Consider the following 17,349-nt stretch of genomic DNA (forward strand, 5'->3'; position numbering starts at 1 on the left):
AATATAATTTTTAAATATAGCAGAGATTTCTTAATGTTTCAAAATTATTTTTTTACAAGGATTTCTTAGCTACGCAAGGAAATGAAATATGAAGTATTTAATAGTAGGTAGATTTTGGGCTGTTTTATTTTATTATTTGATTATTTACATTTAATTTAGAATATCTGTTAGTTTAGGTGTGGTTTGATATAAAATTAATGTTTATTACTATTTTAGATATTAAACTTGTGATAATTAGGTATTAAATTAAATTCATTGGATTACAACCAAAAAGATATATTAGAACTGTGTAAAGGTGGGCTCAAACTTCAAATAGCAGTCTCATTTATGATTGGAGCGTTTGAAGTGGAAATGTGAAACTTCTTAATTTTGTGGGGTAGGCAGGTAATTTTTGGCCTTTCTATTTTCTATTTCTGGGATTGTGACCTTCCAAGGTGACATTAATGACTTCATTACAGAACACTAATAATGCATTTAATGAATTAGATTACACACCAGGTCATTATTTATGTGCATAGTTATTACACTCGACTGGTTTAGGTTATAAAATTAAAATAATATAATAGAAAATAAAAATAAATAAATTATAAAGTTTATTTTAATCGATCCAATATTAAATAATAAAAATAAAAATAAAAAATTAATTTAAAAAAAAAGGAAAAACTTGAGCCAATCGAGTTAACCCACCAAAACCATATCCTGATAATTTGACCCGTGATACAGGTAATCCAGGGCTCAGGTTGGCTCAGGTCTTAACAAAAATATGAGAAAATTGACATGGTATGATCCTGTTAAAAAATCAGATCAACCCGCAACTCAATTGGCCTCGGGAAAACTCAGTCCAAACTTGTTGACCTTCTTCTTTTTATTTTTATTTTCAAAATAATATCATTTTTATATTTTTATAAAAAAAAATAGGTTGGACCTAGGTCAACCTTCTTGACCCATGACTCAAGACTTGCTCGAGATCGGTCCCTGAGTTAGGTTTAAAAATCATGCGATAAATAACTTCTAAAACTCATGCCACATGTTATTAGACCGGAAGCACCATGCATGAAAAAAACGAGAAATTCAATCCTCAAAAATCAATTACATTAAAGGATCTCAAATAAACTATAGCAATTAAAAGAATGAAAGTGAAAATTAAAACTAAAAATAAATTAGAGTACAAGAACAATTCTTTGATAGGAGGGTTAAATTGAAAAAAAATAAAAGAACAAAAAGAAAATCAAAAGAATTAGGAGCAAATTAGAAGAAACAAAACACCACAAACCGAGATTGAATGATGGAATTGAAAACCACCAAAAACCTTGACAAAAGGGTAAGGAAAAAATTAAAATTAAAAGAAGAAAGACCAAGTTGAAAAAAAATTAATTATATATGATAAATTAGAATTGAGTATTAAATTGATAATAAATAAAACTTTAACAAAAAAAACCAAGCTTAAAAACTAAAAATATAAGGAATGAAGTTGAAATACTATGAACAAAAAAGACCCACTTGTATTTTTTTAGATAGAAAAAGAAAGAAAAATGTCAATTGATGATAAATTGTTCAACATTCGTCGATAGATAGATGCTGCATTAGAAGGAAGAGGACATGACAACGCATTCAATGACATGGAGAAATTGCATTTTATGCTACCAAAAAATACCACACATGCTATTCAAAATGTACGGATCATTAAAGGATAACAACTTTTTAAAATTAAATTAATACAAAAGGATATATATGACCTCGATTACCCTTACAATCACCCAAAACCCAACGTAAAAAGACCTAAAAGCCCCTAACCCTATGGTTTAATTTTCTTGACCTTCGGCCCCGTTTGTTTGCAGGAAAGTAGTTTCCTTTTGGAAAGTGAATTCCGGGGAAAGTGAATTCCGGGAAAGTAAATTCCGGGAAAGTATTTTCCGATGTTTGGTAGTGTAATGAAAAATAAGTTGGAAAACACTTTCCAGTGTTTGGTTATGTTATGGAAAATGAGCTGGAAAATAACTTATTAATGTTTTATTTTTTCAAGTTTATTAAAATAATAAGGAACAAATCTTACAAATTAAAAAGTTGAATGAGAATTAAATTGAAAAAAAATATAATTTCATAAATTATCTCAAATAAAATAAATAATAATCAAAATAATAGAGATCAAATCTAAAAAATTAAAAAAAATAAAAGGTGAAGAAATTAAAATAATAATAATTAACATTTCATAAATTATTTCAAATAAAATAAGTAAAAATCAAAAGAATGAGGACCAAATTTGATAGATAAAAAATTTCAATAAAAAAATGATAAGGAAAAAGCAAATAGCAATTATAAAAATAAGGACCAAAATTAATATAAAAATTAAATCTTAAGAGATGAAATTGAAAAATAAATATTCAAAACAAATTATATATAGCAATCAAAAGTTTGAGGATCAAATTTGATATAATCAGCAAATAATGACATTTCTAAATTTTTCACAACTTCCGGAAAGTGTTTTCCGCCCAAATTTTTCAGGAAAACACTTTCCTGAAAACCAAGCCAAATTTTCCTTTGACTGGAAAGTGTTTTCCGTTGACCAACTTTTTCAATGGCAAACAAACACAGGAAAGTTTGGAAAGTGGTTTCCCGGAAACCACTTTCCGGAAAACAAACACAGCCAAAAAGGAAAACACTTTCCTAGAAATCAAACCAAATTTTTCTTTGACTGGAAAGTGTTTTCCGTTGACTGAAAAGTATTTCCGTTGACCAGAAAGTGTTTTCCGTTGACCAACTTTCCTAATGGCAAACAAACACAGGAAAGTTTGGAAAGTGGTTTCCCGAAAAATAAATTCCGGGAAACAAACATGGCCTTCATTTTACAGCTACAACACTTTTTTTTTTTTAATTCGTTTGAAAACATAATCTAAGAGGACAAGTTATATTTGGATTTGAGTATTTCTCCTTCTACGCCTTCTTTTGCTTCGAATCCAAAAACATCTCGATCCCCACTCACCTTTGAATTAACCTCAATTTTAAACTTATCAACTAAGGTTGACCCAATTATATTACACTGACCACTAATCTTTCTTGGTTTTAACACGTCATTCTTATTTGTTTCGACAAATTCTTAAGCAGGATAAAGACAGGACTCCAACTTAAAAATATTTTTAAGATTAATGATACGTGGTGCGTGCTTATATTTTTCCTGATTTTTTTGGCGATCATTTTCAAAAAAATTGGCTGAGAGAATGTTATAATAATAATTTTTTAAAGTGTTTTTATTAAATAAAATAATATATATTTTTTAATTTTTTAAAATTTATTTTTAACATTAACCTATCAATACTAAAACACTAAAAAAATAATTTAAAAATAAAAAACAATAAATTAAAAAACCATCTTCCAAACCCCCCTAATTTTCTAGCTCTTTGTTTCTTGGTGGGAATAACAAGAATCTGGATAATCCAAGTTGCTTGGAAATTGCGGGGGTGAAATTTCCCATGTTCTTCATCCTTTCATTTTTTTTTTGAGCCATTTTTTTAATTTGAAGATGCACAATATTTTCACCCACCAAATTAATTAGCCCCACGAGTGTGTGAATATTTTATTAATTACAAGGAAAAATATTCAAGGGGGTCATCAATAAGAACAGAACACTATTTTGTTTTAGTTTTTTCTTAACTTTAAATTAATTTTTTGATATTTTTAGATCATTTTAATGTGTTGATATAAAAAATAAAATTTTAAACAATAAAAAAAATATTATTTTAAAATATTTTCAAGTAAAATATAATTTTGAAAGCAACATAACTACACTTGCAAACAAGCTCTAAGTAAGTGTTTAAAAGTGAGGTTGTTTCTGTTTTTAGATATGTTTTAAGAATACGTTTCACTTGAAAAAACATTAAATTTATATTTTAAAAAAACATTTCGATAATTTTGATGTGCTGTTATAAAAAATAAAAAAATCTAAAAAAATTAATTTGATATATTTTCAAATAAGAAACACGTTTAAAAAATATTATGCACTACAATACCAAACATATGTTATGTAGCTAGAAGTTTTAACTATCCATTTCCATACCATGTATAAATTTTAGTTGAGAACTTTTATTCACCACAAAAAAATATAAACAACAAAAAAAAATGACATGGAAGGAATATTATTGTAGTAAAAACTAGGCACTATTTGTTTTTAATAATAAAGATATTTTCAAGCCAATTTGCATATCCATTAAGACTGAATCGTTTTTCAAATGATTTTAAAGATATATATATATTAACTTGATATATTTAAAATATTTTTTCTCTAAATTCTGAATAAAAAATCAAAATTAACTATATATCTATCAAAGGAATCCCTCAAATCTAACTATATACTAATAAAAATTCAAGAAAAATCATGTATGCTCATATATCTGACAATATTTTTCTAGAATTATTTTCCAAAACCTCACTCAATTATTTAGACTTGGAGATTTATTAATGGAATCCATTCATTTAACAAGTAAAATTTGTTTCTTAAAAAATAATATTAGAAAGTATATTTCTATAAAACTAATAATATTATTTGATTTATTAATATGTTAAAAAAAGAAACAGACCCAAAGGAAAACAAAATGGAAAGTTGTCATAAATAAATAAATAAATCAGGAAGGGCAAATCTCAATCATTGCAAAAATATAAATCTCCAAATCCCCGTCGAACTTTTTTGTACTAGAAAGATTCGACGCCTACGTGGATCCTCCTCCTCATTCTAATCCAGCACCACCAACTTTTCAAAATATGGATGACAGGTGGCGGTTGTTGGTGCGGTGGAGCAGTCCTCTTGCACTTCCTTCCACCCCTTTCTGTTGATTCACATTTAGTGTTTTGATCAACTTGCATCTATTTTTATTAATTTTTAAAGTTAATAATTATATAAATTTATAATAATTTTAAAAAAATTCAAATTTATAAATATTAAAAAATAAATTCAAGACCTGACTAATTCAATTGAACTATCTCTCATTTTTTTTTTTATAACTAGTGATAGAGTTGTCCTTTCACTGTGTTATATTATTTTATTATTATTTTTTTAGTGAGGATTTATTTTTATGTTTAAAAAATTTAAAAAACTTTATTTAAAAATATTTTTAATTAAAAAATATTTTTAAAAATACCTAGCACTATAATACTAAATAATAATGATTTTTACTTTCATTACATGCTTAATAAATATTATTTTTAAATTCTATCTTCTTGTATACGAGTTACACTTAGTTAGTATCTTCTAGTAAAAAATATAAAAATATATATTTTGAGGATAGTTCTATACTTTGTTTTTTATTTATTATGAAATAGTAACTCAGCGTTAGCTTAAAACATATAATATATTTTTTTATATGAAAAACAAATTCATTTTTTTCTTTAATTAAATGCACAAAAGTCCGGCAGTAATGGGAATTTACAAGAGTTCTTGTTTTTTCCAAATACTCGAAGCAATTTCCAATAAGAAAACAATCACGTGCATATGATCGATTTACTCGACTCACGGCACTTGATTTTATTAATAGAATAAATAATAATTAAATATATAAATACATGGATTTTGGTGAAATGCTAACAATCCATATTTTTTTTTAATAAATGCACACTGATATTATGGGAGTATTTTTAAGAAGATTTAATCTCAGATAATAAAAAGATGATCTAAGAATAATATATATCATAATATTAATTAATTAAATAAATTATTATTTTCTAGAAAACGTAATATATATATATATATATATATATATATATATATATATATAGAAGGAACAAAAATATATTGTTTTTTTGTTAAAAATAAAAATATCATTTTAAAATAATAAAAGTACATGTGTATTCATCGTCTTCGCCTCTTCCGTATCCATACAGTAATCAAACACCTCGAGGAGTATATTACAAGCTTAGACTTTGGTGCAAGGTCTCCCTTCAGAGATACTGAAAAATCAGTTGTGTTTGAATAAGCCATTCAGCCATATTAACACAGAAGCACTCGCTCCTTCCCCCTCCCCTTCTGCTGCTAAAAACACCACCAGCCTCTTCCTAATAATAATACTATCTTTAAACAGTTATCTGTTAATTTTCCAAAATAAATATATATATTTTTATAAATCTCTCCCGCTCTCATTGATCTCTAAATTTTAAAGCTTTACACCAGGTACAGTCTTTTTTTATTTATTTTTTAATTGATAAATTATTTCTTGTTTAATTGATCAAATCTAAAATCTCAAGCTTTTTTTTTATTAATTGAATTTATTATTTTTGATTGCTTTGTGTGTTCATTAACTGATCTCTGTTTTGTGTGGATTAAAAATTGTAAAAAGAGTGACCCTGTGGTGTCATTTTGATGATTAATGTGATGGGGGATTGATGTTTTTGTGGTATGTAAGGAAAGGGAGGTTGTAGTGATGCTGACACTTTTGTTGGGATGTTTTCATGATTGTATTTTTCAGCTTTTTAAGAGCTATGGCTATGGAACTTAGTGATTGTTGATGAACTAGAGAATGCAATGATTGACTTCGTTGCCCTTTGATGATTTGGAATGAAATATTTTATATTTATGTAGAAAGTGGGATTCTTTCAAGTTATGAAGTGGGATTAATGCGAAAATTGGTTGAGAATAATGGGTTCTTTTTGTTTGTAGGATTTGTTCATGGATTCTAAATCAGTCGAGGATATGATAGAGGCATCATCAGGGGTTCATTTTTCTGGGTTTCATATGGATGGTTTGGAGATGACAAATACAGAGGTGGGACAACCGACAACCTCAGCAGCTGAAGAGATGTGTAAGCAACCCTTTGTTATTGGTGAGTCAGTGACTGTTCTTTTTGTCAATTTTCATTTAGCTGGAAGCCAGTAGCTCTTAAAATCTTTGATATAGGTTCTCAGTGAATTGTTAATGATCGGTGCATACTGAGAGGTGTTGTATGATTCTTTTCTTGTTTTATGGGATCAAAGCAATGGTTGCAGAAATTCACTTTCTATGATTCATATATGCAATGATCAAGAAATTCCATCTCATCAAAAGGAATCTCTTAATTTTTTCCCCACTGGTATTGTATTTTAGCATGCCCATGGAGACAGTGAGAAGAGAACAGATTGGAGAGACCTCATTTGCATTTATTTACCATCAGCACAAAAGACATGTTTTATGCTTATGTGCATGCAAATTGCCTCATGCTTATAGTTATAATGCATTAAGGAAGTGGTTTCATATTGGTTTGGCAGAACATGCGCTTGACATGTACCTTCTTCTTCCATTACAAACTTCTAACTATTTTACTCTTACCTCTCAATTGAATATTTTTCAACAGCAGTTATTAGAGTGCTTTAACCAGAAAATGAGAACAACAGAAGATATACAAGTACAGCGAGCAGAGCATATGCATTTTAAGAGTGAAAAAATGAGTCTTTATGTGGGTAATGAAACTGGAATCATCTAACTTAGGAAGGTGCATAACATGGATGCTAAAAGAATGGAATAATCTTGTACCAAGTTTTGCTCTTAAAGTTTACCCAGTCAGTCAAGAAATAGGTGAAGCTGGTTTTGGTTTAGATTTTAGGCTTATATTTGCCGAAGTAAATTAAAATGGGAGGGAGAGTTGCAAACAGGGATATGATGCAGAAGAAAAAGAAATCTTGATAGTTGTCATTTTAACTATTTTGTGGTACAGGAGTCGCTGGTGGAGCAGCATCTGGGAAGACTACAGTTTGTGATATGATCATTCAACAGCTTCATGATCAGCGTGTGGTACTTGTTAACCAGGTAATGACTCCCTGATTCTGTTTAAGTTTTGGAAATCAGATGCAGAAAGTTCTTTCATTAAAAAATTTGACACCTTTCAGAGTTACAAAATAGAACAGTTGGGGGAAGCTCCATTAACTGTATCCCTTTTGCAATTTTTAGCTTTACAGTTTGCTTTTTTCTGATCGTGTTTTATTTTAATGGGTATGGGGTTGCCTATTTTAGAAAAGGATCTTATAATGAAGCATAGTATTAAACATTGAGCTCTTAGTCATAAAAGTTTGGTGCTATTATCAGGATTGATTCAATATACAAGTAAATATTGTTCATGGATGAAATGGCAGGATTCTTTTTATCATGATCTAACTGAAGAGGAACTTACAAGAGTTCACGAGTACAACTTTGACCATCCTGGTGAGTAGACTTCTCTAAGATACATTGTGCTATTTAAGGGATCTTGGATACAATGAACCAAAATAAGCATGATTCGGGGGGGGGGGGGGGGGGGGGTTCTTGTTCTCTTTTATGTCATGCATTGAGTTTCCTGCTTGCTCTTATCATTTTCCAAACCACGAACATGCTGCAATGTTCCCTGTAGTGAAGGTATTTAAGGGCAGAACTCTGGCTAATTATTTTGAGATGGTGGGGGTAAATTTCTTGCATGGTGAATGCTATATTGCCCTTTTAGCAAAATATTTCTCTTGTTGTCAGATGCATTTGACACTGAGCAACTACTATGTGCTATGGAGAAGTTGAGGCATGGGCAAGCAGTAGATATTCCAAATTATGACTTCAAGAGTTACAAAAACGTTTTTCCTGCAAGAAGGGTACAGTTTTCCTATGCTCCCCTTGTCTTGAAAAACATAACTCTCCTTGATATATGCCAAATCCTATTGCAGATATCTGCAATTTGAAGCTGGCTTCATATAAACTTGGGTTCTGTACTATCATAACAAATGTTCTTCAGAATTTTATAAGATTTTGGTGTGGTATTTACTTGAAGGCTTTGTTATCTATATGGATATATATTTTCCAGGGGCCATTATTTAGTGAGGGTAAAGTCATTAGATTGTGACCATAAGGTTGCAAAAGGAGTTATGAGTAGCTGTTTCATGCAAATATGTTGAAGGTAGGACCATTTACCATTTCAAATCCTCCCTTCTTGGAGTCTTGGACACTGATAGGTGGGACCTTAATTGGATAGTGGTAACTGTATTGCCTGGCTCTATGTTCACACGCTACTTGTAAAATTCTCAAGGTTGAGCAAGATTGTTAGTGAAGCTATAAGTTTACTTATATCTAGATTTTTTGGGTTTTGACTTGTGTTATTTTGGGTTCTGTGGCATATATGGTCAACTATGGAATTTTATGGAACAAAGGCAGCATGATCTAGCTCAGAAGATAATGGAATTTATATTTCCAAGGAAAAGAAAAAGGCGAAAAACTAAAGGGAACAATACTATATTATGATTGTATTATACTAATTGCATAGTTGGATTCCTTCTTTTTCTTTGTCTAAATGGGGCTCTTGTTTGAAATAGGGAACTATTAATACAATAAAAAAAGAAGTGAAACTTCAGTAATTAGCAGTTTTTTACTTTTCCACATTAATCATTGTGATCTTTTTGTCAGTGACCAGGGTGTACAGATTTGATTTTTTTTTGATGCGTGGCTTCATATTAATTATTTGTGGACAAATGTTTCCTTTCAGCTGTACATGCCATGTTACACTTACCAGTACACTACCATAACCATGCTGAAATTTCCCTACACGATATTTGAATACTTCTTCCATGATGTCTTTGTACAACGTTTAGTGACTGCACTCATGAAATGTAAATCTCATGTTTGATTCCTCAATGCGCATCACATTCTGAACTCTCATTGCTACAAATATTTTGCAGGTCAATCCATCAGATGTTATAATATTGGAAGGCATTCTTATTTTCCATGATCCTCGCATTCGAGAGCTGATGAACATGAAGATATTTGTCGATACAGGTTATTTAGTTTTCCAGCTATCAATTAACTTTGGCATCACTATATTATCGATACAGGTTATTTAGTTTTCCAGCTATCAATTAACTTTGGCATCACTATATTATCTAAACAAACTAAAAGAACTGGAGTTTCTTATGGTGCTTTACTATTATATAAACAGTGAAGCACCTTAATATGTTTTTTAAATCATTTTATAACAATTACATGTCATAGTGTGCATGGCATGGGTGTAGGTCATGGGTTGAAATCTCACTGGCAGCAGTATTTCCTTCCAGGAGATAGATGATATGTCATCTATCTAATTATTTGGATTTTAATAATTTCTTTTCAATTATTATGCATCTGATATAAAAATAATACTACTAATAATAAATTGTTCCTGAAAATTCAATTCAATTTTTTTTTATTCTTAAAATCTTTAAATAGATTTTAAATATGATTTTATCACATTTATAATGTTTTTGGCTTTCAATCACATAAAATATGGACATATTATTTTGAATTTTTTTTTTCAAATTGCTTTAACAATCATAAAATATTTTTTTTTTTAATAGAAACAATGATTCCAGTTAAAAAACTTGCATTTGCTAAGATAAAAAAGAAATATATTAATAAGAAAATTTATCTTGAGTGAAATTGTTTTTCAAAACAACTGAATTTTCAAGTTTAATAACAGTGCCAAAGAATTCTCTAAGACCTGATTTCTTTTTTGCATTTAAAATTTTCTGGTCCCTCTGCAGTGTAGCGCGGGCATACAAACTAGTATAACCTATAAGGGGACATTGTTGGAAGATGTGAGAGTTCATAAAATGTGTCTAGAGCTTTTGTGGCATGTTATATTTTAGTTGTAGCCTTGAGGAATATCACAATCCTTAACCTTGCTGGATGGGTTATTGAAGCTTTTTACTGGAAACCTATCCTTTTCAGTATCTCAGATTATCTCAAGTAGCAATTGGTTTTTTTCTTTAACAAAATGTTTACACATGCCTGACTTTCTGCATTCCCCCATTGCCAAACACAACAATTTTATGTTGTTTCAGTTCCTCAACATGTTTCTGCCATTTTTCTTTTCATTTTGTTTTGGAACCAATAGGTTCTGATGTTCCTTATAAAATGATTCAATATACCACACAAATATAACTTATTTGTAGCACTATCACTTGACATTGTTCAATTTTCAGCGCAGATGCTGATGTACGTCTGGCAAGGAGAATAAGGCGTGATATTGTTGAGAAGGGTAGAGATATTGCTACAGTACTTGATCAGGTTAGTGGTTTTTTAATTCGTAGGTTGCATCATGAACTGACGGGGGCCTAAAAGTTGAATTATTCTTTCTTTCTTGCATTATTCTCTACAGTTTTATAGAAAGTAAAATACGGGGAGTCTAAAATTTTCCTTTGTTGGTTGTTAAATGTGGTGGAAAAAAAAAACAAGGGAAAATTGATGAAGAACTTTTATGTTTTACTGCCTGTACCCACTCAATTTCTTCAACTTAGAGCATGTGAGGTTTGGACAAGAGAGATAAGAAGTAATTTCCTACATCTCCCCTTTGTTCTTTCCTTTCTTTTTATCTTATTTTCTACCCATGCTATCCCAAAATGATTCTCATTCTTCCCTTTTCACCTTTAGGATGTTAAGAACTTAGTCTGTTTGTAATCTCACCTTTTCCTTGTCGACTCCATCTTTAAAGAAAAAAATCAGTTTCCTTTTCATTTGCTATTAATTTTGGAGGGTGAACAACATCACATGAGATTTATGCAGTCTTGTTATTTTTTCCTTTTGATTTAAAATACTTATTTAGTGATCAAGATAATCTTAAAGTAAGCAAACCAATAGAAAGCCTTTTACGTGTGAGCTAATTTTCATCTCTTCTATTAGGCTATCATGGTGTGTGACTTTTTGTGGGAATTAACAGAATTCTTTTGATGCAGTACTCAAAATTTGTGAAGCCTGCTTTTGATGATTTCATACTCCCAACAAAGAAGTATGCTGACATCATCATTCCTCGTGGAGGAGATAATCATGTAGCCATTGATTTGATTGTGCAACACATTCGTACAAAGCTTGGCCAACATGATCTGTGTAAAATATACCCCAATTTATATGTCATTCAATCAACTTTTCAGGTATGGCATCCTACTCACCAATCAAACCTAACAATGGGGGTTATGTATTCTAATGGAGATCTACATTAATCTTGATTAAGCAGCATATCTTACCTGCTTTTCTGGTTCTGTGTACTGTATTGTTGTTTGCTTCTTTGCTTATTTAGATCCAACAATTCTTGCCTGTCTCATGCAGATACGCGGTATGCATACTCTAATACGTGATTCTCAGACAACAAAACATGACTTTGTTTTTTATGCTGATAGGTTGATTCGTTTGGTGGGTTTATATTTTCTTAATTAATGTTTATTTTATTATTATTTTTAATTTTTTTTTTTTGCTTGAGAGTCGATATAGTGACCTTTTCTTTTATTCAGTTTGTTCACTCATCCAATCTCCTGTTACGCATGCCAGGTTGTTGAACATGGTCTGGGACATCTACCGTTTACGGAAAAGCAGGTGACCACTCCCACCGGTAAGCTGACAGCTCAGTGTTCTGAGAATCTTTAGGCTACTCAGGTCTTGATTTCAAGTTTACTTTTACCTTGTATTTATTTTGTCAATGAGAGATGAAATCTTGGAGAAATATTTGATGTTTATTCTTCAAATAAAAAGGTTTATACTTTCATTTTACTAGATACTTAAAACATGAATGATGAGCATGTTGGCACCCTGGTAACAGAACTTGTATTACTTGTGATGGTGCGTTTGTAGTTGCAGGATTAGGAAGATGAATTACTCCTACTCATTTCATACTCTTTAAGTGATGGGTCCATATTTCTCATCTGAGCTGGTTGTTTTTTTAGTTTTGTAACTGTAACTGCTCGGATCGTACTTCTCACCACATTTTTTTCCTGTGTGATGTAGGGTCAGTTTACACTGGTGTGGACTTCTGTAAGAGGTTATGTGGTGTCTCTGTTATTAGGAGGTACTTGCACGATCTCAATTTATGAAGCAGTGGATTGATATGTTCCACTGTCTGCTTAATATTTTGGCTTACTAGTATGTTTTATTCTCTTGCATCTGTCACCAGCTACACATGAGATTGAATTATGTGGGCGATGGCAATAAGTTGGCAATAACTTGTATCTTTCTTCCTGCATGATTGATACCCACTGCATTCTTAGGGAATTTCTTCTGCAGATAATATTATGCAAGAGCACTATGAAACCAACTCATTAGCTAGACTGTGTTAAGTTCTCAAGTTCATTGTTACAATCACATGAATGGGTAGCCTTATGATTGATTTGATTATTTAGTTTCTTGGTTAGAGGAAGATAATTAGGAACTGAATTGGAATCTGTAGCCCCAACAACGAATTTCTTATTGTTTACATTTTATGAACTTTTTCTTGCATCTTTCCCAACTGCATGACAAACAACTAAATATTCTCTTTTACATTATGACCAGTGGTGAGAGTATGGAGAATGCTTTACGAGCATGTTGTAAAGGCATCAAGATTGGGAAGATTCTTATTCATAGGGAAGGTGACAATGGTCAGCAGGTTTGTAAAAGCTTCTCTCTTTGTTTTCAAGCATGCGTCTGACTTCATATCTGTATGTGTCATACAATCACTGAGTTCTGGTTATTCTCTCAATGCTTCAACGCTTTGGCAGCTAATATATGAAAAGTTACCACAAGACATCTCAGATAGACATGTGTTGCTATTGGATCCAATTCTAGGGACAGGTTTGTGTTTTTCACTATAGATTTTTGTTTTGGAATGAGTTAGTGATGATAAAAGTTTTACTACCTTCGAGGACTCATAAAAAATCTTTTTGTTTCTTTGTAACTTGACGGAAAAGACCGTTACTCATGTCTTAAAATGCTACTGGCACTTCTAGACTCAATTGAAAGTTTGAATTTGAACATGAAAATTACTCGATTGAGTGTATCTCTTGCTCCACTAATTGGTATTAATGACTCTCTACCTTTTGTTCAGGCAATTCAGCTGTTCAGGCTATTTCTTTACTCATTAGCAAGGGTGTGCCGGAATCCCAGATCATATTTCTTAATCTCATATCTGTAAGCGAGTTCTGCCTACTCGATTTTTTGGTTTTATTTTTAGCCTACTCGTTATGAGACATTAATTTTGGACATTCCTGTTTACAAATATACTATTTATGTCCACCAGGCACCTCAGGGAGTGCATGTGGTTTGCAAAAGATTCCCAAGAATAAAGATTGTAACATCTGAGATTGAAATTGGTTTGAATGAAGATTTCCGTGTTATACCTGGTATGGGTGAGTTTGGAGATAGGTATTTCGGTACAGATGACGAGTACCAACCAGTGGTGGCCCCTACACAATAGAGATATTAAAAGCTGTGCTGATTAATCTGCGAAGAGTTGGAGGCGAGCAGCCGAAACTGCCGGACTCTTTTATCTGCTGAGTTGTGCTATTTCAGTTTTCAACAAATTTTGACTCAAATTAAACCTATAGTTTCCTCCTTTCATTTTTATTTTCTTGAAACTTTGAGTCACACAGGGAGGTGTTTGATTCTGTCACCTAGTTCTGTGCAGACGGGTTTCATAGGAAAAAATAAAGAGAGCAAACAATCCATTATCAAAAAGTTACTCGGTCATTGCATGGCTTAGAGGAGAGATTACAGGCACGTACTTGGAACGTGATGGTGACAACCTCCTCATGATATATGTATCTGTGAACCCAGATATTTGATCTCATATATGGTGATACAATTTTATTGTGAACCATTATTTTGGTTCTACTAGAGGTTGAATATCCTTGTTTGATTCTTTGCTATTATTGTGGTGTATGCAAATTTTCTCATCCTAGCTACATGTTCCCTTTTGTTTTCTTCTACTCTACAATAGCAGGGCATTAATTTATCAAAAAAATGAAGCTGAAATGAATTAGAAGGGACATTGACATTAATGGTTAGAAATTAGTGGCTGAGACAAATATAGATGTTTGCATCGATATCTTCAAATTTTGGAGGGAGCAAAGCTGCAGACGAGGCAAGAGCTTTTCCTTTTCCACACAATGCTTTTAGGGTTCTCGAGCTGAGATATAATAAAAAGATATCCACTTGGCAAAGAGAGTGATCACTCATTGCTTTATCCAAGGATGATAATCTGTGTTGGGCTGATCTCTTGACACGTGTTGACATTTGTAGGGTGGATTTCTTTTGGTATATTCTATCGAAGATGATCTATATAGAGTGGTGCTTGAGAAAGTTTGTTTTTGCATTTTCGTCTTGTATCTATTTATCTTTCTTTATCCAATATCCATCCTAGAAAAAGCTTTAGCCATGTCGGCCTTTGTTGGAAAGTATGCAGGTATTACTCCTCTTTCTCTCTCTCACACTTGTCTATGTCCAACCTTTTGAACTCCATGAAGCTTAAGTTGAGCACTCGAGTTCACTTTAAAGCACTGTTTTGACTACGAATTCATGAACACTGAAAACTAGAGTGCACCAGTTTCTTTCTCCTTTGCATATCCATCTTTTTTTGCTGGTTACAAAGGAGAGGCTCAAATGTGAGACCTCTTTGGAGATGGGGATATGATTGCATTTGAACTTCAAGTTCATTGGCAGATATCCAGTTAAGTTGCCACTGGTAGACTTTCATATATAAATGATAGGAGTTTCACCTCATGCATGCACATGGATTGAAGCTTCAAATAATAATGGATAGCTTATCAAATCAAGCCTATATATATATATATAGCTTCTAAGGTTGTTGGTTCTTACCATTGTTTACTCCAGATGAGTTGATCAAGACTGCCAAGTACATTGCCACACCAGGGAAGGGCATTTTGGCTGCGGATGAGAGCACAGGCACCATTGGTAAGCGTTTATCGAGCATAAATGTTGAGAATATTGAGTCCAACCGCCAAGCCCTGCGCGAACTCCTTTTCACATCCGGCAAAGCCCTACCTTACCTCTCTGGTGTCATCCTCTTCGAAGAAACCCTCTACCAGAAAGCCTCTGATGGGAAACCATTTGTTGAAGTCCTCCAAGAAAACAACATTATTCCCGGAATCAAAGTTGACAAAGGTGTAGTTGAATTAGCTGGGACTAATGGTGAAACTACAACCCAAGGCTTTGATTCACTCGGAGCACGTTGCCAGCAATACTACAAGGCCGGTGCACGATTCGCAAAGTGGCGTGCTGTCCTCAAGATTGGCCCAACTGAGCCATCTGAATTGTCAATCCAGCAGAATGCACAAGGGTTGGCTCGTTACGCTATTATTTGTCAGGAGAATGGTCTGGTGCCTATTGTGGAGCCTGAGATTTTGACTGATGGATCTCATGACATTAAGAAATGTGCTGCTGTAACTGAGACTGTGCTTGCAGCTGTTTACAAGGCATTGAATGACCAGCATGTTCTTCTTGAAGGCACCCTCCTCAAGCCTAACATGGTCACTCCAGGTTCTGATAGCCCAAAGGTATCAAAATATCAACATCAACCCTTAATCTAATTAATTGAATTATCTGATACTTGTCTTTATAATTAATTAATCTCAAAAGGGCTAACTTGATTCTGTACAGGTAACACCTGAGGTGATTGCTGAGTACACAGTGACCGCGCTACGCAGAACTGTTCCACCAGCTGTACCAGGCATCGTGTTCTTGTCTGGTGGGCAAAGTGAGGAGGAAGCAACACTGAACCTCAATGCAATGAATAAGCTTGAGGTGTTGAAACCATGGACTCTATCATTCTCTTTCGGCCGAGCATTGCAAAAAAGCACGCTCAAAACATGGGCTGGAAAGAAGGAGAATGTTGAGAAAGCTCAAGAGGTGTTCTTGGTTAGGTGCAAGGGAAATTCAGAGGCAACTCTTGGCAAGTATACTGGAGGAGGTGCTGGTGGGTTGGCTTCAGAGAGCTTGTTTGAGAAGGGGTACAAGTACTAGGCCTCTCTCTGAGTCTCTGTTTATGACTTTACGGGGCTGGTGATTTTATGTATGCAATTACAACTTGTATTTTCCTTCCTTGGAATGCCAATTAATTAATTTCTTTTGCCTTTTGGTGTGTGTGTGTGTGTGTTCAAATTTGAGTTTGAGTAAGCTCAGTATATAAGGGTATATTGATATTTTTCTTAACTAATTTATAATATTTTTTTCTCTAATTTATAATATATTGCTTAGAGTTATTTATAAATGAATAAATATTTTTTTAAAACAGTCCCATCAACTTTCAATTACAACAAATCTAAGCCAATCAAACAGACATGCTTCCCTTTAACACTGTCATTACTAGAGCTTTTACTTTTAATGGTATCTTGAACCAGACAGAACCCTCTTCACTGTGACAGCATCTTGCCCTTTCGATTATTCAACTACTGAACTCAAAGTTATTAATCCCAGCACGTCAGAGTCATGGACTAAACAGGCTAATTTTAATATATTTAAAACAATGTTTTTTTGGAAATCCATCCAAGTCAAAATTCAAGTCAGGTTTTAAATTCACCTATCAGATCAGACAGGGTTTAATAACGGTGATTAAACTGATTGAGTGGAGTCGTTGATTTCCAGTTCAG

The 17,349-nt window shown here is 32.5% G+C and overlaps 2 protein-coding genes across 2 annotated transcripts; both read left to right on the plus strand.

Annotated features, from left to right (window-relative positions):
- Positions 1-5,858: 5,858 nt before the first annotated feature.
- Positions 5,859-14,589, plus strand: LOC7471698 (uridine kinase-like protein 3). The gene is made up of 15 exons (XM_024583318.2): positions 5,859-6,154; positions 6,641-6,803; positions 7,671-7,762; positions 8,086-8,155; positions 8,453-8,568; positions 9,646-9,742; positions 10,929-11,008; positions 11,674-11,868; positions 12,044-12,127; positions 12,263-12,323; positions 12,716-12,776; positions 13,259-13,352; positions 13,465-13,537; positions 13,791-13,873; positions 13,983-14,589. The coding sequence occupies exons 2-15, from the start codon at positions 6,650-6,652 to the stop codon at positions 14,157-14,159; spliced, it is 1,437 nt and encodes a 478-aa protein (XP_024439086.1). The 5' UTR covers positions 5,859-6,154; positions 6,641-6,649; the 3' UTR covers positions 14,160-14,589.
- A 390-nt stretch (positions 14,590-14,979) lies between these two features.
- LOC7457647 (fructose-bisphosphate aldolase 5, cytosolic) lies at positions 14,980-16,833 on the plus strand. Its single transcript, XM_002299020.4, has 3 exons — positions 14,980-15,146; positions 15,575-16,257; positions 16,361-16,833. The coding sequence occupies exons 1-3, from the start codon at positions 15,119-15,121 to the stop codon at positions 16,721-16,723; spliced, it is 1,074 nt and encodes a 357-aa protein (XP_002299056.1). The 5' UTR covers positions 14,980-15,118; the 3' UTR covers positions 16,724-16,833.
- Positions 16,834-17,349: the final 516 nt, after the last annotated feature.

Source organism: Populus trichocarpa, chromosome 1 (assembly GCF_000002775.5).
Source record: "Populus trichocarpa isolate Nisqually-1 chromosome 1, P.trichocarpa_v4.1, whole genome shotgun sequence".
Taxonomy (NCBI): Eukaryota; Viridiplantae; Streptophyta; class Magnoliopsida; order Malpighiales; family Salicaceae; genus Populus; species Populus trichocarpa.